This window comes from Acomys russatus, chromosome 18, assembly GCF_903995435.1.
Source record: "Acomys russatus chromosome 18, mAcoRus1.1, whole genome shotgun sequence".
NCBI lineage: Eukaryota > Metazoa > Chordata > Mammalia > Rodentia > Muridae > Acomys > Acomys russatus.
This window is the reverse complement of record NC_067154.1, coordinates 672,202-693,662: the sequence shown is the minus strand read 5'-3', so window position 1 is coordinate 693,662 and position 21,461 is coordinate 672,202. Positions and strand designations below refer to the sequence as shown.

General features: G+C 45.2%; 1 protein-coding gene across 1 annotated transcript; it reads left to right on the top strand.

Moving 5' to 3' along the window:
* The first annotated feature begins 3,387 nt into the window (after window positions 1-3,387).
* On the top strand, window positions 3,388-19,635 carry Eef1akmt1 (EEF1A lysine methyltransferase 1). Its single transcript, XM_051160622.1, has 4 exons — window positions 3,388-3,687; window positions 6,269-6,351; window positions 18,265-18,545; window positions 19,389-19,635. Exons 1-4 carry the CDS (start codon window positions 3,544-3,546, stop codon window positions 19,523-19,525), a joined length of 645 nt encoding a protein of 214 aa, XP_051016579.1. The 5' UTR covers window positions 3,388-3,543; the 3' UTR covers window positions 19,526-19,635.
* The last annotated feature ends 1,826 nt before the right edge of the window (window positions 19,636-21,461 follow it).

Here is a 21,461-nt window from a genome sequence, read left to right as displayed (position 1 = left end):
AAAATCTTTTATGCCATGATCCTTTCTCACCTTAGAAATTTTTTGTCATCCCTCATACTTAGCATACAAAATAATCAAGTCAAATACTTACTGATAGTAAGCATAAGTTTTAATTTTTTTTTAACCACAAAACAAGCTCATTTTATTTAGCTTAACAGTTTCTCTGCTACAAAGAGAAATAGCAAAAGAAAACCTAGAACATACGCACACGTAACCGCCCCCCTCCCCGGCGGGGGGTGGGGGGGACCCTCCCAAAACCTAAGAGAAAAAAGGACAACGTTCCCTTGGTGCCACATCTGTACACCTGTTCCAGCTGTGCCACATCTGTACACCTGTTCCAGCTGTGCCACATCTGTACACCTGTTCCAGCTGTGCCACTTGGCCATCTGTGTACGTGACTGTGATGTTGGACTCTGGCAGTTCATGTTGTCCCCTGCTTCCATGAGCTTCCCTCGGGACACCTCACCAGCATTGGTCTCAAATGCTGCTTGCTACGTGGCCCTCAGCCTCGTGCAAGACTTTAATTGGCACACCAGTACACACCTTGGCAGGACTCTTCCTGTGCAGCTAATTGCAGGCTCCTTTTCAGTTCTGGCACAAACGTTAGAAGGCAATGGTGTGAAGCCATACATTTCATTTTGTATTGTATATGATTGGGCACTCTGTGTGTGTGTGTGTGTGTGTGTGTGTGTGTGTGCGCGCCAAGTGCCTGCTAAAGCCAAATGAACTCATTGGATGCCCTGGAGCTAGAGTTACAGATGAGCTAACACGTGGGGGCTGGGAACCGAGCCCAGGCCCTCTCTCTACAAGAACAGCCTGTGCGCTTAACTACTAAACCGTTTCTCCGGCCCTCATAAATTTATTTTAAAGCAATTTTTTGCTGTATATATAGCTTTACTATTAAACATAAAGACAGATTTGCAACTAATAGACATACTCTATTTATTCTTTTTACATAGTGAATTAAGTCATTGCTGAATATTTAATACTGCAGAATGTAGAGTGTTTCCAACAGTTCCCAGAGGTGGTCAGCTGTTGATATGATTGTCGTTAATAAGAACACTTCAAATAAGGATGTACTGTGAATGGTAGGTGTCTCATTAGTGTCATTTCAGGGATTTTAATTCTAAGGCAAAATTCATTAAATGACTATGAAACTCAAGCGACTAGGTACGACAGCATTTTTTTTTTTTTTCAATTTTAAAAATTCTGTGTCCTTTTGTGGGTGTGTGCAAGTCCCTGAGGAGGCTTGAGGAGGCCCTGGAGCCCTGGAGCTGGAGTTACACACAGCCTCATAATGTACGTGCTGGGTTCTAAGCTTAGGGCCTCTGTAAGAACATGTGCTCTTAACTGCTGAGCCATTTCTCCAGCCTCACAAACAACAGTTTTTAAAGTTAAATATCCTAATGCAGTACAATCCAGAAATATGGATTTGATTCTATTTTGTTGTTTTTATTTTTCAAGACAGGGTTTCTCCGTGTAGCCTTGGCTATCCTGGACTCACTTTGTAGACCAGGCTGTCCTCGAACTCAGAGATCCGCCTTCCTCTGCCTCCCGACCGAGTGCTGGGCTTACAGACATGTGCCACCGCGACCGGCCTAATTGATTCTTAAGTATTGAGGAATGCCAGTAGGAAACTATCAAGTCTGTTTGTTGTGATTCAGTATGTTCTGTAAGCAGGAACATCATGGTGCAGACAGCACAGTCGTGTGTTCCGGTCTTGTGTCTGAGCTGAGGTGTTTGAAGTGCTCTCACATGCCTCATGTGTGTGTAGAACCAAGGCTGTAGTGAAATGCCACACGGCACTGCATGAAACCACCTCCGGCTCATTATGTGCTGGGTTTTCAGTTGACGTGGTTGTTGCATGTTCAATCACCTATTACTGATGCTAACCCTCACCTCCATACACGTTTAGCTATGACACCTCACGTATGAGGTCATAACCCTCAGTGTGAGAAGCTACAGAGCGTCTAGGCTATGTACATAAGGTTTTTCGAGGGTTTGGGCCCTAGGTAATTAAGTACTGTGACCCCTCCTTGGCACTAGGCATTCATGAGGTGCACAGACATATGTGAAGGCAAAGCACCCATACACGTTAAAAAGGAAAAAAAGGTAAGGAAAATATTGAAAATTAAGTAAAAAATAACAAAAAGCCAAGCATACTGGCACACACCTATGATCCTAGCACTCAAGAGGCAGAGGCAAGTATGTACCTTTGAGTTTGAGGCCAGCTTGGTCTACAAAGAAAGTTCCAGAACAGCTAGGGCTGTGACACAGAGAGACCTTGCCTTGAAAAAATAAACATATACTAGAACATCTTAAGTGTAGATGTGAACAAGGTGTCCTGTTTGTAGAGATGAAAACTGCAATGCCAAATGTGAAAATTAGGGGAACTGGGGAGAGGGTTCCCTGTGTGAAGTTTCTTGTGGACAAGCCTGCTGGCCTGAGTTTCATACCCAGACCCACATGGCCAAAGGGTTTTTTTGTTGCCAAATTTGATGCAAAACTATAAACTATGCAGATCCAAGAACCTCAGAAAACCCTAAGTGCTAGAGACATGTAGAAAGTGCACCAAGGCAGAAATAAATAGAAAAATCTTAAAGACCACTGGGAAAGAAAGACTCAAAGGGGTATGAGTGGATGCTTTTATTAGCGCTCCCTGTGTGTGTGCAGGCCCATGTGTGTGCGTGTGCGTGTGTGTGTGGCTCTGCACTTGGGTAGAAGTCAGAGGACCACTCTGCAGGAAAGGGTTCCTTCCTAGTCCTACTTTGTTGTTTGAGACAGTGTCTCCATGTAACCCTGCCTGTCATGGACCTGCCTAGACCAGGCCAAACTCAGATCCACCTGCCTCTGCCCCTAAGTGGGCCCCTAAGTGGGATTAAAGGCGTGCGCCCCCTGCCTGGCTATCCTACCGTCTTTCAGGGTTTCTCTTATTTTTGCTGCATTTACTTCCTATCTGTACCTCTGTCTCTTAGTAGTGCGGGGGCTGGGATAGTATATGCGTGCCACCTCACCTCTTTGTGTTTTTACAGATTTTATTTATTTGCATTTGGTATGTATGAGCATTTGCCTTAATGTATGACTGTGCACTGCACGCATGCCTGGTGCCAGCAAAGGCCAGAAGTGGGCATCAAATTCCCTGGGACTGGAGTTCTAGAAGGTTGTGAGCTGCTGCGTGGGTGACAAGGATAAAACCAGATCCTCTGGAAGAGCAGCTGAAGTTCTTGATTTCTCCAGCCCCATTTACAGGGATCCCAAAGATTACCAGGTTACCAGGGTTACACAGCCAGTGATCTCACCTGCTAGGCCATCGCGCCGGCCCAGGAGGTTTTAAATATGTATGTTTTCTTTATAAAATTCACTTCTCATTCGGCAGTGGTGGCCCACGCCTTTAACCCCAGCACTCGAGAGGCAGAGGCAGGCGGATCTCCTTGAGTTTGAGGCCAGCCTGGTCTACACCGAGAGACCCTGTCTTTGCTGGGCAGAGGGAACAAGCCCATACGACACACATTCTTGCTCCGCAGGTGGCACACAGCTTGTGAAATGAGTGATTCAGAAGATGACGACATCCCCCAGCTCTCTTCCCACGCCTTAGCCGCTCTCCAGGAGTTCTATGCTGAGCAGAAGCAATCCACCAACCTGGGAGGGGATGATAAGTACAGCGTCGGGGCAATAGGGGAGAACTGGGTGAGTGAGTGCGGCCCTGTGCGGAGTGCCTACCACTGCCGCCTACCACTGCCGAGTCATTGTCACATTGTCTCCTCCTTCACCTGGCACTCGGGAACTGAGAACTCTACACGGAGCAAAGGCAGACAGCAGACAGCGGACGGCCTAGCATAGCGTGTGCAGATTCTCCTGGCCTGCCTAGCAGGTTGGCTGGTGACCAGAGGAGGGGTCTTGCAGGTAGTGGCACAATAGCGTCCTGTCCATAAGTAACTAATGCTTTGCTCTTGGGTAGGCTAGAGCCCAGCAGGCCTGGTGGAGAAAAAAAAAAAAAAAAAAAAAGCATCCTTCCAGTAAAAGGGGTTGCTGAACCCAAACATACAATGAAAAATTGATGAGAGGTTTTTGTTTCTGTTTTTGATATTTCGAGATAGGGTTTCTCTATGTTAACCACAGCCCTTGCTGTCCTGGAACTGGCTTCGTAGACCAGGCTGGTCTCAAACTCAAAAAGATCCACATTCCTCTGCCTCCCAAATGCTGGGACTAAAGGTATGTGCCACCACGCTCAGTTCTGAGAGAATTTTTAAGAATAAGTTAATTGAGCTGGGCGTGGTGGCGCATGCCTTTAATCCCAGCTCTCGGGAGGCAGAGGCAGGTGGATCTCTGTGAGTTCGAGGCCAGCCTGGTCTACAAAGCGAGTCCAGGACAGCCAAGGCTACATAGAGAAACCCTGTCTCGAAAAACAAAAAAACAAAACAACAAAAAAAAAACAAGAATAGGTTAATTTCTAGTTTTATATATTTTGTATGGTTTTTTTTAGCCATATAAAAAAGTAGAAATTAAAAAATAAAACTGGGGGGCTGGAGAGATGGCTCAGAGGTTAAGAGCACTGACTGCTCTTCCAAAGGTCCTGAGTTCAATTCCCAGAAACCACATAGTGGCTCACAGCCATCTATAACATGATCTGATGCCCTCTTCTGGCCTGCAGGTGTACATGCAGGCAGAGCACTGTATAAAAATAAGTAAATAAATCTTTAAAAAATTAAAAAAATAAAAAACAAAGCCGTTGAGTAAAACCCCCACATAAGGACTTTGAAGTATCTGTTGAGTGAAAAGGTCTTACATTTGTCTGTGTTGACTGTGACAGACAGGCCCATCTTTTCCTGTCATTTGGGAAATGGAGAAAGGTCTTATATCTTGTTTGATTTTTCTTCCAATTTTTGCATTTTGTGCCACTTCAGATCTTTAAGGTTTCTGACCACCCTAACCCCACTAAACCCACAGTATGAAAATGTTTCTTTTCCATGACTCTGCATGTTCCCCCTAATCAAACGCCTCTTTCTCGCAACTTTCTTTCTGTGTACATTTCTATTTGTTGTTTTGTTCAAGGCTGCCCTTGAACTTCTGATCTTCTGCCTCTACCTGCAAGTGCTGGGATTACAGGTGTGCACGCCACACCTGACTTCTCTATGAATTCTCTCCTTTGAACGTGCTCTTCTCTGGATACAGAGCATGAATTTGAAGTATTATCCCTTAGGTGGGCTATTCCTCTGCTTAATCTTTAGAATACTACATAGTCCTTTGCTGACTCTAAAAGTAGTATATGACTGTTGCATAAACTATATAAACGCATGAACAAAAGCTAGTTCAGTCCCATTACTTACTTATCTAATTTGGGGACTTTCATTTAGTTTGTTGATAAAATTGAGGAAACATCCTAAGGGGGAGTGAATTTTTTCCATCCGAGCACTCAGGAGGCAAGAGGATCAGTAGATCAAAGTTGGCCTGGATTATACTGTGAGACACCCATCTCAAAAACAAACTAACAAAAAATAACCAAGGACTAGGAATATAGCTCACTGATAGACCACTGCCTAGCACATACATGTATTCCTGTGTTTAATACTGAGGCATGAATGTGCACATGCACACACATACACATACATGCACACACACATGCAATATACACATGTACGTGCATACATGCATGCACACACATCCATGCGCACACACATGCACATGTGCATGCATACACACACACACACACACACAAGAACCCTGGATGTGGGTAGTAAAGAAAACCCAGGAGGAGTGTTAAGGAAATGACTAGCTAGTAAAGTACATATCATGAGAGAAATGGGCTGACCACAGAGGGAAACCAAACTGTTTTTCCACATGAACAACATCCTTCCTATGTAACACGGACAACCAGACCTGACCCTGGCCCTAACAGTCACCCATCAGGAGGAAACAAGACATCAAAACTAAAAGCAAATCACAGCTGTAACGAACAAACAAGAGACATAGGAACCACGGGGGAGGTGAAGCCAGGGGAAGCTGTGGAAACCGCTGGCCAACCACAGGCATCCTCAGCATGTTCTGCCATCGAGAGCGTGTTGGCTGGTCATTAGTGTTAGCTCTGACATTAGCAGCCACTGGTACTTGGTGTGTATGTCCTGTTGACACAGTGGGGACCATACCTGTTTTAAATAACTTAGAAGAAAAGGGAATTGATGACAAGTTAGAAATGCACACTGGTTTAGGAGGTACAAGCTGAGAGGCATTTATGTGAGTCCTAAGATGGTGTCACCTGTCCCTGTTTTAGCAGCTGAGCCAGTTCTGGTATAGTGAGGACACTGCTCTGCGGCTTGCACAGGAGGCCATCGCTGCTGCTGGAGAAGGTGGCAGGTGAGATTCAAATTTGTTTCTTTTTCTCTTCTAGTTGAAGTTTGAGGAATGCATGGAAACACAATCATGTCACTTAGGCACAGGCAAATGTATGAATGAATATTTGAATGTTTTTCCTAAATAAGGTGGTTTCTTTTTTTAAATTTTTATTTATTTATTTTTTATTTTTATTTTTATTAATTTATTCTTGTTACATCTCAATGTTTATCCCATCCCTTGTATCCTCCCATTCCTCCCCCCCCCCCCCATTTTCCCATTATTCCCCTCCCCTATGACTGTTCCTGAGGGGGATTACCTCCCCCTGTATATTCTCATAGGGTATCAAGTCTTAAGGTGGTTTCTTAAAAGTTTGAATTATAATATGTAAATATTGTCGCATGGTTTGAAGCTCATGGCTTACTAAGAAATACTCCATAGCTGGTGATGACACACGCACACCTTTAATCCTCACCCTTGGGAGGCAGAGGCAGGCAAATCTCTGTGAGTTCCAGGACAGCCAGAGGCTACACAGAGAAACCTTGTTTCAAAACAACAAAAAAATAGGACTGCTTCCATGGAAAGTCCAGGGAACACTGGGGAATCTTTTCATTGTAGCCTCTCTCCCACTCCCCCCACCCTTCTCTCTGAGACAGAGATTGATCTAGCCCAGGCTAGCCTCAAACTCTTTATGGAGTTGAGGCTGGTCTTGAACTCCTGATCCTTCTGCCTTCATCTCTGAAGTGCTGAGATTACAGGTGCCTCTTTCTCTGAACTACAGTAGTTTTGCTGAGTGTCTAATTCCAGCTTGTCACTGTTAAGAAACCCAACATTCAAAAAGAAAGGAAATCTGACATAATTTTGAGTGTTGGTAGAAAACCTGTTTTGTCCTTCCCTTCCCACGCATGCTTAAGATCGTCTCTTTCGGAGTCTTTGACTTTTTGAGACAGGGTTTCTCTGTGTAGCCTTGGCTGTCCTGGCCTCGAACTCACAGAGACCCGCCTGCCTCTGTCTCCTGAGTGCTGGAATAACAGGGGTGTGCTGCCACCACCTGGCTGGTGTTCAGTGTCTTGATGTGCAACTTTCCTCTATTGAACTGGACCCCGGGGAGCCCCAAAGGTAGCCCTTTCTTTCTTGTAGCCCATGTTTGGTTTGGAGGTTATTTTAAGTTATGTTTCCCCCCATCACTGCTGCTGAATGTGCGTGGCATCGTTTTTTATTCTTCCTGAAACTTTCGTTACCTGAGGGTGGGATACGATTCTCTCATCCTAAGGCCTATCCTCAGTGACCTGAGCCCTCCAGCTGTACTGCCCTACCAAGTATCCACTCCCCCCCTCAAAGTGACACCCCAGCTGATACTGAGCTTTCAACACATGTGTAATGGCCCCTTCCTGTAGGCTTCAACCTTTTCCAAACCTGCTTTATTTGGGGTTCTTAAATTCTTACACCTCCCTTCCAACCCACCTACCCTAGATGGGAGAGAGAAAAGAGGTTGGTGGGAACAGGAGAAGTAGACCTTTTGGGACTCAGATCCTGGGAGCCATTCCCCTGGCATAGTCTGTGGGATTTCGGCAGACCAGCAATTCCACCAAAGTTGCTGCTGGAACCCAGAGCAGCAACTAGAACCTGGAGCCCTGATGCGTTTTCTGGAGTGTTTGTCTTCTAGTGGATAAACGTCACCTGATCTCTCATGAGTCTGTTTCCCATCCCACACTTGGGATCAAAACAAAAACATGTTTATATTCACCACACCCTGGTCAGATCTAATCTTTATGAGTTTTGTCAGTGACCATATTTTTTCACTCCCTGTAGATACACAGGCATAGCCATGCCCCCATCTCAAAACTTTTGCAGGTTTCCAATCCATTGTCAACAGATCCTTATATTGGTTGGTCCTAGTTCCTCAGTTTTGTTTGTTTGTTTGTTTGTTTTTTTTCTATAACCCAATGTCTCTCAGCTGCTGCTGTTCCCTTTTTGAATTTAAACAAAGCATTATTTAATCTGTCTCTGGGGGGGGGGGGCTCTTTACACTTTCTTTTTGTTTAATAAGCATCTCTCCTTAGGGTACGATTAGCTTTCTCAACTACTTGTCCTGTAGGATTGTGAGGTATACAGTAATGTGCTTTATATTATAATACGAAAAAAATTTCATCTTATTGGATACATATGCAGGAGCAATGTGAGTCTTAATTTGTGCCAGTAATCCCATAATTACCATTATTTCCAATAAATGTGTAATTACACAATCAGCTTTTTCAGAACTTAAAGCAGGTGCCCTGAGTGTGTATCAACGATGTGATGTGTGTACCTTTGTTTTCCAAATTCTGCAAAATGAAACACAGCCATCTGCCAGATTTCATTCCTTTTGGTCCCCTCGGGTTACTTCTGACAGGCAATGGAGCTTGATTATACAAAGAACATGTAGGACACTTTTAATTATGCCTTTGGCTTGTTGCCTAGTAATAGTGAATTTTTTCTTTAAACCCTTACTGGTTTTGTTTTGTTTGTTTGTTTTTTGGTTTTTCGAGACAGGCTCTCTCCGTGTTAGCCTTGGCTGTCCTGTACTCCCTTTGTAGACCAGGCTGGCCTTGAACTCACAGGGATCCTCCTGCCTCTGCCTCTCAAATGCTGGGATTAAAGGCGTGCGCCACCATGCCTGGCACTAAACCCTTACTGTTAACATGATGCTTTTCATGAAATTTTAATGCTTCTAACACATTTCCTATTAGTAATGGGTCAATTTCCTCATTTCCTTGTGCCAATGGACCTGGTAATCCCGTATGAGACTGAATATCACTAATATACAAAGATAGTTTCTACTTCTGATGGCATGTTGCGATTCTGAGTTATCAGGAGTAAATTCAGCAGTTTCTATATTGCAAAACAACTCTTTCTGCTTACTGGGAGTCAGTATTGATTTTAAGAGTGTCAGAAAATCTAACAGCACCATAAGGATTGCACACAATTCTGATTTTTGTACTGAGGTGGATGGGCTTTTGATTACATTAGTTATTTGTCTGACTTATAACCTGTCATTCCCATCCTGTCTGCGTCAAGTATAGAAGGTCAGTGCCTCCGGAGCTGGTATTCTCTTTACAATACCAGAACGGATCCAATTAGTTCTTGTTATAAACTGAATACGTTTGCTTTTCAGGTATTTGTTATTAATTTCTCCCAAGTAGTTACTACAAGCTCCTTGCCAGTCTTCACTGATTACCCAAATGACATAATCATTAGTAAGAGGCACTACAACTTCTGCCGGATCTGTTCCTGATAGTTGACGCAGTCTTATTCTACCTTTTATAATTAATTCAGAAAATTTTCTATGTATGTCTTCAATTTTTTACTTTGTTTATGTGCTAAGAAAATCCTTCCTATGATTTTATCTTCCCTTTACATAGTGAGCTCAGTAGAATGAGTTGGAGGCAAAACAACCAAAATACAACCAAGCTTAGGATCAATTCTATCCACACATGCATCTTGTGGTCTTTGTTCGACCAGAGTTAACTCTTTGTCTGCGTCAGCTGTTAGACACCCTGGACTGTTTAACTCTGAATCCTCTTGTAATGTTTGAAACAAGTTCTTTAACTCACAAGTAGCTAATCCAATTGTAGGCCCCAGCCAGTTAATAGCACCTATCAATTTTTGAAAATCATTAAGAATTTGCAACTGGTCTCTATTGATTTGTACCTTTTGTGGACAAATTTTTTTGTTGAATTATTTTATAGCCCAAATAGATAATTGGATCTCCTATTTGTTTCTTTTCTGGAACAATCTGTAACCCCAGCATGGCAGAATTCTTTGTGTTTCCTTAAACATTTTCTCTAAAGTATCTGCATCAGAATCAAGCAACAAAATGATAGAGTGAGGAAATTGTCTATGAATTATTTCTAACGGTTGTCACACAAAGTATTGACATAAAGTTGGGCTATTCAACATTCCCTGTGGAAGTGCCTTCCAATGGTAGCTCTTTATGGACTACTACTGTTCAGAGTAGGTACTAGGAAGCAAACATTTCCCTATCCTGCTTATGGAAGGCTATTTTGAAAAAAACAGTCTTTTAAGTCAATTACTATTATAGGCCACGACCTAGGTAACAAAGAAGGTAAAGGAATTCCAGGCTGTAAAGGACCCATTGGTTGAATTACTCTATCCACTGCTCTTAAATCCATTACCATCCTCCACTTTCCTGATTTCTTTTTTACAACAAACACAGGGGACTCCACGGGCTGATTGACTTTTCTATACGGCGAGCCTCCAGCTGCTCTTGGACCAGGTGTTGAAGTGCCTGCGGTTTTTCTTTTGCTATGGGCCACTGCTCTCGCCACACAGGTCTGATTGATATCCCGTTAGGGGCAAGGCTGTTGGTATATCAGCAGTCGCCCTTTTTATAAATTTGGAAACTCAATACCCATGAAGTTCTGTGTTTGGGCAATGGGCACAGCTTATGATTACACATATCAATACCTTCCCCAGAAGCACTGACCATTTCACCCCTAATTTCATCATTGTCTGTCTCTGTGATTACAGGAATATTAATTTGAGTACCCCATTGTTGTAAAAGATCCCTTCCCCATAAATTTATGGGTATGTCAGCCACATAGGGCCTCAGCTCCCCTGTTTGCCCCTCTGGTCCCACACACTTAATCCACCATACGCTTTGTCCTATTTGAGATAGTTTACCAATTCCTATAAATTATGTATAAACCTTCTGAAGTGGCCAGTTTGGCTTCCAATACTTTTGAGAAAGGATCGTGATACCTGTATCCACCAAACCTTCTATTTCAATACCATGCATTTGTTCCATTAATTTAGGTCTCTGATCATTAACCATTGTTTGCCAGAACACACGTCTCCAGTACTGCCAACTGCATCTGTTCTTTCTATTGGAGTGCCTTTGCCCTTGATGTAAGGAGACAGTAACAGCTGAGCAATTCTATCCCCTGCATTAATTTGCATCTCCTTCTTTACATATGCCATGATTTTAATTTCTTCCTTACAGTCCCCATCTATAATACTGGGATGCACAATAAAGCCTTGGGAAGTTAATCCACTTCCTCCCAAGATTATTACTACTGTCCCTGAAGGTTAAGGACTGTAAATAACAGTGGTTATTTTGTAACATTCAACCTGTGGGGATAGTGTAAGAAGTTTATCTGAGGCCAGATCCAAAGTTGTGCTGCCTTTAGTAGCATTAAATCATCAATACCTAGTCTTCATTTTCCTGCAAGTTTGTTACCTCCTGGCTGACCACCCCCCCCCCCAAAAAAGACAGCTTGTATTGTTTGCTACAGGGGCTCGAGATAACAGGCCCCTCCTCATGTGTCTCTCTTGGATCGACAATCCCTAGATCAAATGAGATCAAATGTTTTCCCTTCCCACTGTGGCTACAATACCCTGGAAGTCTTGGCATATCATTACTATCATGGCCAGAAGCTCCTTGTGCTCTTCTGCAAGTACCATTTACTCCAAAGTGAGGGCACCTGTTATTTTGATACCTTACAGTATCTTTGTAAATGGCCCAATATCACAGTTAAAGCACCTGGTGTTTTGATATCTGAGACCCCTAGCTATAGCTTGTCCTATGATATTGTTCTGATGCTCCTGAGAGCTAATATTACCTGTCTCTCTCACCCATTCATCTAATGGGGCCCCTCATGCCTTTAATGGACTAATTGCTCTCTTATATTCACTATTTGCATTCTCACACGCCATGATCAGTGTCAATGCCTGTCTGGTCTCAGGATCTGGGATGGCTCTATCTAGAGCGGAACCCGATCTCTGTAAAGATTCTGTGAAGTCTTCTCCAGGGCCTTGCAGTCCCTTAGTAAATGAAGTGGTTGTTTTACCAGGCTCCTCAACCATGTCCCAAGTTCTTAAGGCTGCAACATGACATTGTTCAATTACTACATCTTCAGATCGGGTTTGTTCTCTTAAGTCAGCATAACACCCTTCACCAAGCAATTGATATGTAACAGCATTTATCCCCCTTGTTATATTTGTTGTTCTATTCTCATGGCTTCATCTCTCCACCATGATAACCCCTGTAACTGCTGAGCAGCTTGTAACACAGCTGACACCAACCCCTTCCAATCCTATGCTGTGTAGTCCAGTTATTTAACATTTGTTTAACAAAAGATGAAGGCAGCCGGGGCGTGGTGGCACATGCCTTTAATCCCAGCACTCAGGAGGCAGGTGGATCACTGTGAGTTTGAGGCCAACCTGGTCTACAAAGTGAGTCCAGGACAGCCAAGGCCACACAGAGAAACTCTGTCTCAAAAAACAAACAAACAAAAACAAAACAAAACCACCCCAAAACCAGAAACAAACAAAAAAAACATGAATGCATTTCATACCATACAATAGCCTCTTTAAAATGCTTTAAATCTAGCTTATCTCCTGGATGCCATGCCCTCTCATCGTGAGCCTCACCACCATCGTTAGCAGGGAGATGTTGCACAAAGACTGGAAAAGCTGATGGCGTCTGTGTAGCCCTAGAGAATTCCTCTATTGGAGCACTTGTCTCCAAAGCCCTCTTGGCCTGCCTGCTTCCCTGATCCTCTACAACCCTTACAGCCTCTCTGGCTTCCTGTTTTTATCTGCCCCCTGCGGCACACTGGTGCTCTGGACACCTGGTGCGTGGAACAGGGCGGAGCAGCAATTGCGGGAAACACTGGCTCTCAGCTATTAGGTGTTTTCCCTTTACCAATGGTGCTCTTTGCTTTCCAAATACCTCAGCCTTTACCCACAATTTCTCTAGTTGTACAGCCAACTCTGCAATCCTTTCCAGAATGATAGGATTTACTGACCCTTCTGGTTGTCATATCTTACCGGTCTTTCAATCTTTTTAAAAAATGTAATACAGTAAAAAGACAAAAGAAAAAAACAAAACAAAAATTCCCTCTGGGTGTAAAGCAGGAAAGAACTTTGCAACAGCAGCTGTGATTTTGCTGACACCCTGAAACAGCTTCTGCATATCTTCAAAACCTGCGTCTTCCTCCACAACATTAGAAGTTAAAGCACACTGGGCACCACCTGTAGGCTTCAACATTTTCCAAACCTACTTCATTTGAGGTTATTTTTTTAAAATATTTAATTTTAACTTATGTGCATTGGTGTGAGGGTGTCAGATCTTGGCATTACAGACAGTTGTGAGCTGCCATGTGGGTGCTGGGAATTGAACCCTGGTCCTTTGGAAGAGCAGGCAGTGCTCTTAACCACTGAGCCATCTCTCCAGCCCTCATTTGAGGTTATTTAATGCTGATACCTTCCTTTCAACCCACCTACCCTAGATAAGAGAGAAAAGAGGTTAATGGGAACAGAAGTAGACCTTTTGGGACTCAGTTTCTGGCATAGTCGACAGCATTTCAGTAAACCAGCAATTCCACCAAAGTTGCTTCTGGAACCTGGAACAGCAGCAGGAACCCGGAGCCCTGAAGCGTTGTCTGACACGGTTCTCTCTAGGAGCGTCTGGGAGTGGAGCTATGAACAGCCAAACAATACCAAGACCCAAAAAGGCCCGCTTCCTATCTTGTGCTCATATATATAATCTTTCAGAGTCTGTACTAAGATGTGTTTCAGCTGGCAAAAACCAACCCGCCTACATGAGGTGGTTCGTCTTCTAGTGGATAAACATCACCTGATGTCTCACTCGTCTGTTCCCCATCCCACACTTGGGATCAAAACAAAAACATGAGTACATCCACTACACCTTCCTGCACACCCTTGGCTGCTGCTGAAGTGATTTCTGCTGGGCTGTAGCTGCTCTCCTTGTCTTTTTGCTAAGCCCTGCCTCTACTTCCATACCCAAGAGTAGGTGGGACACTAAAAGCTAAGAGAGTTGACCTAAGGGTAGACCTCATTTATTCATTTTGTTCGGCTTGTGCGGGGGAGTAATTTCAGGATCTGCCAGTGAGCTGCACTCCCAGCCTTGTCCTTCTGCTGTGGTCTCTGTAGTGAAGGGAGCAGGATGAGCTCTTTCCCACTAAGCTCCTAGGTCTTAGTGTGGAGGTTGGAGGTCCAGGCAAGAGTCTCCTAATTCCTGCTGGAGGTTACATAGCACCCATCTCCCGGAGGATGCTCAGCATCCAGGTGGCTTACTGTGCCCCTTCTAACTTCTCTTCTTCTACCTGCCACCCATGGTGCTGGGGTTGAGGGCCAGAGCCTCTCTTAGATGCATGCTCTTCTGCTAATTCCCACAGGGTACCGCTCTGTTGTCTTGTGTCAGGCATTTCCCTCCCAAGCATCCCCCAAGCTACAGAACATTCCTCCAGGTTTCTCCAGTTACTTCAGGGCATGGGGATATGAAAGAGAATCCTGGGAGTGAGCTGCTTCTGAAATAGATCTTTCGACAACTTCTGTTTTTAGCCCCACCTTCACTCCCAGGTCTTGAGTTTCCTGGGTCTGCATTACCCTGAGCCCCTGGGGATGCTGCAACGTAAGTCGGGGACTGCTCAGCTCCCCTAGCTGCTAACGCCAGGCCAACAGAGCCAACCACCGTCCACCTGTCTGCTCTTCAGCTTCCTAAGTGTAGCCACTTTACTCTCCTGTCCTGTTCCCTTTGCTCTCAGAAATTTATGCCCAAACAACAAAAACACTGTGAGATTTTGCTTGTTGCTTACGAGACCTGATGAGGGAGTGCATCTGACTGAGTGTGCTCCATACGTCTTCTGCAGCTGGAAGTCTTTTGATTCTACGCTGCTGCTCATTTGGTTTTTCTTAGCTCGTTGAGTTTCGACCACTGATGATAAACACTTGAGATAATGGCTCGTTCAGGAGGTTTCGGTCATAGTGAGTTGGCCTGTGGCAAGCAGCACATATGGCAGAGGTAGCCAGGAAGCAAAGCCAGGAAGTACCGTTCCCAATGACCCAGCTTCCTCTCAGCCTCCTTCTAAGGCCAGAGACCAAGGCTCCGAATACAGATTTCTACAGACCTTGAAGGTTGACGCTATTACACATGATGATGATATATTCTTAGCTAATTTGGATTTCCCCACTAGTTTTATCATTAAATATTAGTTGGAAGCACCTTTCTTTTTAATGATTTATTTATTATGTGTACAGTATTCTGCCTGCATGTGTGCCTACCTGTCAGAAGAGGGCACTAGATCTCATTATAGGTGGTTATGAGGCATCATGTGGTTGCTGGGAATTGAACTCAACCTCTGGACGAGCAGACAGTGCTCTTAACCTCTGAGCCATTTCTCCAGCTCAGAAGCAACTTTATTTTTAAGTGGGTCTCATCTTCTTATCCCCCCACCCCAAGCACTTGGAATTTAGGTGTGTACCACCAAGCCTGACATTGTGAGTTCAGTGTTTGGAGGAGCAGCACGCAGTGAGTGCTGTGTGCCGTCCCCACTGTGCCTCGCCAGCATCACTGTTGTGCTCACATCTCTGGGGAGCAGTTACTTTTATCTTCTACATTTTTTTTAAATTTTGGTTTTTTGAAGGGAGGGTTGTTTGAGTTCATTTTTATTAGTTCTTTGAGAATTTTGTACAATGCATTTTTATTATATTCATTGCCCTACTCCTCCCAGGTGTACCCCCCCCCCCACCTCTATATCTTCTTTTCTTTTTTAACCCCTCAGGTAGAGTTTGTATGGACTATGGCCTTCACTGGCGTGTGGCCAACCAGCAGGGCCTGTAGCCTTAAAGAAAACTGGCTTTCCCGCTGGGATTTTTGTCTAGCCTGAGCCTACACAGGTTTTTGTTTTGTTTTGTGTTATTGTTTTGTTTTTGTTTTGAGATAGCATCCTACTATGGAGCTCTGGCTGTCCTGAATTGTGTTCTGTAGACCAAGCTAGTTTTGAGCTCACACACACCCAGTTCTCTGCACAAGTCTTGAGCATGCTGTCTCAAATGCTGTGACTCTGTGTGTTTAGCTGCCTTCTTTGTTCAGAGAACACCGCTTTCTTGCTCGTCCACCACCTATGGCTCTTCCATTCTTTCACACTCTTCTTCCCCCTCCCCAGTGATTCCCTGAGCCTTGGAGGGGAGCATGATGGAGAGCTGCTATTAAGAGCTTATCCCCTACTTAGTAAAGTGGCTGCCGAGGCAGAGAGGAGTCACCTGCGTGAGGTCGCCTGCAGGTGTCTGCATGCGGTCCTTCTGAGTCCACCGCCTGCAAACCTCTACTATTAGCCTCCTCTCCTTTGAGCTCTTCTCTCGTTATTTGTTGTTATTGTTGTTGGTTGAGATGAAGCCCACACTGTAGCCCTGGTTGCTGTGGAACTGCTGTGTAGCCAAGACCGGCCTAGAACTCCCAGCAGCCCTCCTGCCTCAGCCTCCTGAGTGCTGGGATTACAGAGTACACCACCACAGCCAGCCCTTCCTCCTTGCAGTGCTGCCACTGCCCTGCCTGAAGCATTCACTTCAGAACTGCCCAGGTGTGACCTGCTGGGAGGCGAGCCTTCAGAGAATAGCTTTGTTTTCCCTTCTTCCTTAAGCGCTGTTGTGGGCATTCGGCCTCAGCTGCTGCTCACTTTCACTGAGCAGTAGCATTCTCTCCTGCCTCAAGGCCCCTTCTGCCTTTTGGCCCAGTGCTAAGGCATGTACAATGGGGCTCCCGTCCTGCCCAGGACAAAGTACATAACCATAGGGGGACTTCCTGTCTGCTGTGTGAGTATTTGGCCTGTAGAGCCCTCACAGCCTCTGTGAGAATTGAGTCCGACTGGAGAGATGATGGGTAGAAGTTCAGGTGTTTGCAGCTCTTGCAGAGGCCCTGCACGAGGCTCTTGGCACTCACATGGCAGCTCACAGCTACCTGTAACTCACGTTCCAAAGGATCTACACCCTCTTATGGCCTCTGAAGACTGTGTATGCATGCATGGAGGCCATGTATACACCCATACACACACATACATAAAAAATAAAATAAAACAACAAGAAAGGTTGAAGAGATACTTCTGGTTAACTTAAGAGCACTGACTGCTCTTCCAGAGGTCCTGGGTTCAATTCCCAGCAACCCCGTGGTGCCTCACAACCATCTGTAATGGGGTCTGATGCTCTTTACTAACCATCAGGTGTACATGCAGACAGAGCACTCATATAAATAAATAAATACATACATATATTTTTTAAGAAAAAGAGAGATGAGCTTCCTTTGTTTAGGAAAACGTTGGTTTCTGTATTAGCCAGAAAGGCATCTTTGAATTCTCTCTTCATGCAGAGCTGGCAAGTTTATAATCCTGTGCTTAATTTTCAGAGTTTTTCTTTGGACCTAAGGAACTCAGGTCAAAAGTGGGAGCTGTCAGTGTTAAACTGCACTCTGTTATTAGTGGCTCCTACACAGCACAGGCTTCTAGTGCTAACACTCTTGTGCACAGTATGTTTGCTGATCTCACCAAGAAAGCTCGAAGCTTAAGCACCTGTAGTAAATGCTGTTTACAAATACTGAGATTTGGTGTAATTTCGTCTGATATGAAATATAGCCACTGTGCGTGATGCCCTACTGACTGTGTGAACTGACAGACACAGCCTGCAGACTCAATAGGGCAGCGTCACAAAACCTCACACCGTGGCTTAAGGTGGTGAGACTTGAGGAGATGGACTGGGGCCTTATGTGTGATGTCTTCAAAGGCAATGAACCTTAAGCCATCGTGCGATCTGCCTTCTAGGGACGAGCATGTTACATACATGTTAGTTGTTTTGGAAAGGGACCAGATGCCAAAGCCGCAGATGCATAGTCAGGTAAGTTATAGGCTTCACATGGATGGTGGATAGCGTGGAGACCACTGGGTGCGTGTACGTTTCCTGTATGTGGAAATATGGATAGCATGCTCAGTAAGGGGGGAAGGAATCTTCTTTTAAGTCCTAAGTGGAGCTAAATTAAAATACCTTTTTCCTAGAATCAGAAAGAAAACAAAATCTGAGCACAGAGCCTTTTAAAAAGTTGTAACTTGCCTCATTTGTGATCTCAAGTTCTGCTCTTGCTTCCAGAATAGCGTGTGTGAGCGCGCCCAGCGTGTACCAGAAGCTGCAGGAGCTGCGCCGCGAGCACGTCTCTGCATGCATCTTTGAATACGACAAAAGATTCGCCATATATGGGGAGGAATTCATCTTCTATGATTACAATAACCCACTGGACCTGCCTGGAAGAGTCACCTCGCACAGTTTTGACATTGTGGTTGCAGATCCTCCTTATCTGTCTGAAGAGTGTCTCAGGAAGACATCTGAAACAATCCGGTTCCTGACCCAGGGCAAGATTCTGCTATGCACAGGTGGGTGCACCTGTACACCCTTTAAGAGCCTCTGTCGTGTGTCGGGTTTAAGATTTGCAGAGATCTTGGAACTGGATCCTGAATCTGCCACTTACTGCAGGACCCTAACCACGTCATGTGACCTCTCTGTGCCCAGAGGGCCATTGTGAATTGAGTGATGTGGCACACATGACGTGTTTACCGTGGTCTGACCTATGCACATGGATACATGCTAGCTATTCCTTCTGCATAGCCACCACCATTATGGGCACATAGGTGCACTCACACATAGCACATCTGTGCACCACACAACACACACAGACACACAATAGACAGAACTGGAAGACGTAGGCACTTTATAAACATATTAGAGGAACTAAAGGAATAAAAGACTGTATCCTGTGTGCAGTGGGACTGTCCCCACCTGTGAGTGCAGTGGGACTGTCCTCACCTGTGAGTGCAGTAGGATAGTCCCCTACTTGTGTGACCACTGAGATTATCCTCACCTGTGTGTCCAGAATGATTGTCTCACCTGTGTGTCCATTAGGATAGTCCCCACTTGTGTCCAGTGGGACTGTCCCCACCTGTGTGTCCAGTGGAATTGTCTCAACTGTGTGTGCAGTGGGACTGTTCCCACCTGTGTGTCCTATGGGATTGTCCCCACCTGTGTGTCCTATGGGATTGTCCCCACCTGTGTGTCCTATGGGATTGTCCCCACCTGTGTGCACTGGGATTGTCCCCTACCTGCATGTGCAGTAGGGTTGTGCCCCATTTCTCTGTCTTACTCTAGAGCCCCTCGTAGCTCCGAGCAGCCGTGCTTAGGGTTGGATTTGACTCTTAGCTCTCTTGGTTTCTTCTTCACAGGAGCCATCATGGAAGAGCAGGCAGCTCAGCTCCTAGGTGTGAAGATGTGCAAGTTTATTCCAGAACACTCCCGAAACTTGGCCAATGAGTTCCGCTGCTATACGAACTATGATTCTGGGCTGGACTGTGAAACCTAAATTCACATACTACAATAAAGGACTCCAAGTGACATGTCCCTTTCCCACTTGATTCTCTTCCTGTTGAAAAACCTCCCTTCCCTCTTCCCTGGACTGGGAATCTCCTGATTTAATTTCTCTTAGGAGGTTGGGGTTCTTGTACCAACCCTGGCCGTGGACTTAAGAAATGTTAGAAGCTGTCTAATTGTTCAATGCCTGTGAAAACAGAACGGGCAGCTTTTCCCGCACTGTGGGCTGGGAGTGTCCTGGCAGCTACTGTGAAGCAGGTTGGTCCAAGCAACCAGGTATCCACCTCCTGTCAGCTCTGAGAGCTCAGATGAATGTAGCACTGATACCCCAGCTTGTGGGTCAGCTCAGCACCTCACTCCAGACCGAAAGGGACGAGTGCCAAACCAGACTTCATAACCAAGCAACAAGCTGGAGTGTGCTAGATTCTTGCTGTTAAAGCTATCTACCTCCATCCACACTCCAGAAGATGCACAGCAATCAAGGGACAACTGCTCAGCCCCTGATTTATTTATTTATTATTTATTTATTAGTTTTTTAAATTTTATGTGCTTTAGTGTTTTGCCTGCATGCGTGTCTGTGTGAGGGTATCAGATCTTGGGAGTTAGACAATTCTGAGTTGCCATGTGGGTGCTGGGAATTGATCTTCGGTCCTCTTGAAGAGCTGTCAGTGCTCTTAACACTGGCCCTTCTCTCTCCAGCCCCGCCAGCCTGATCTTATAGAGGCATCTTCTCTATTGACGCCCCCTCCTCTGATGACTATAGCTTACGTAAATTGACACAAACTAGCCAGCACACAGCTGAACTGAATTGTGGCTGTGCCCCCTTATCAGTGACCCCCTTTTTCAGTTCACTTCAGTGCTCATGTTATTCTTTTATGAAAAACTGTCGGAATGATTGATTCCTGAAACCTCACGGACAAAACTACCCTGCACAGGTGTCTAACAACAGAGATAATTTCTCTTCCCCTACAGGTCAGTTGTGGAACTGCCCAAGGACGAGTGGCTACAGCAGCTTCCTCCTGGAGAATTAGTGGTCAGTGTGGGCGTAGGGGACATATGACTTGTATTGGCCAACTGACATTCTTTTGGACAAAGCAAGACATTCTTTTCCAGAGAGAGGGGTTATTTTTCCCCCAATTTTGACAGGATTGTCAGTCACAAAAATTACCAAACCATCTTGTATACCTTTGACTTGTTTGCCATGAAGGGGTGCAGAACAGAAACTGCCAACATGGCCGCTCCATTAGGGAAAGAGTTTTGTGTGTGTGTGTGTGTTTGGTGTTCTTGTTTTTGATGTGTGTGTGTGTGTGTGTGTGTGTGTGTTTCAAGACAGGATTTCTCTGGACTTGCTTTGTAGACCTCATTTCTAGACATATGGAGGGCCTGAGACCTAGCACCCTGAAAGTAGCATGTTGGGTAACTGTAGTGCAGTGCAACAGCCTGGAAAATGGCACTGTGTCCCAGATGTCATTTGGAGTCAGCCTGATTCATGGACACCATGTGATGTGACCACAAGCAGAACTGTGAGACTGCCACCACAGAAAAGGGCAGAGCATCCCAGTGCCCCAGAGAACACCCCCTTGTGGCCACACTCAGCCTTCTGCCACGCCCCAGCCTGATCCCTGTCACTGCTATGCTGTGCTTTATTCTCAGATGCCGTGACAGGGAACACACGGAACGTGGGCTTTCCCATTCAGCATGTCTCTTAAGAACGCTCCCAGCTCTACATGCCCATGGTTTTGTTTGGAGACAGCATCTTGCTGTGTGACCCAGGCTGGCTCAAGCTTACAATCCTCCTGCCTCAACCTCCCCAGGGCTGGGATTACAGACAGGTGTCACCTTGTACCAGGCAGTTGTCCCTTGATTGCTGTGTATCTTCTGGAGGCTGGCGCAGTAGCGGTTACTAATCTGGTGACCTCTGCATTAGC

Coding starts and splice junctions, on each gene's coding strand:
- Eef1akmt1 (XM_051160622.1), top strand. CDS start 3,544: ATGAGTGATTCAGAAGATGACGACATCCCCCAGCTCTCTTCCCACGCC. Junction 6,352..18,264: donor GCTGCTGGAGAAGGTGGCAG/GTGAGATTCAAA, acceptor TCTTGCTTCCAG/AATAGCGTGTGTGAGCGCGC. Junction 18,546..19,388: donor CAAGATTCTGCTATGCACAG/GTGGGTGCACCT, acceptor TCTTCTTCACAG/GAGCCATCATGGAAGAGCAG.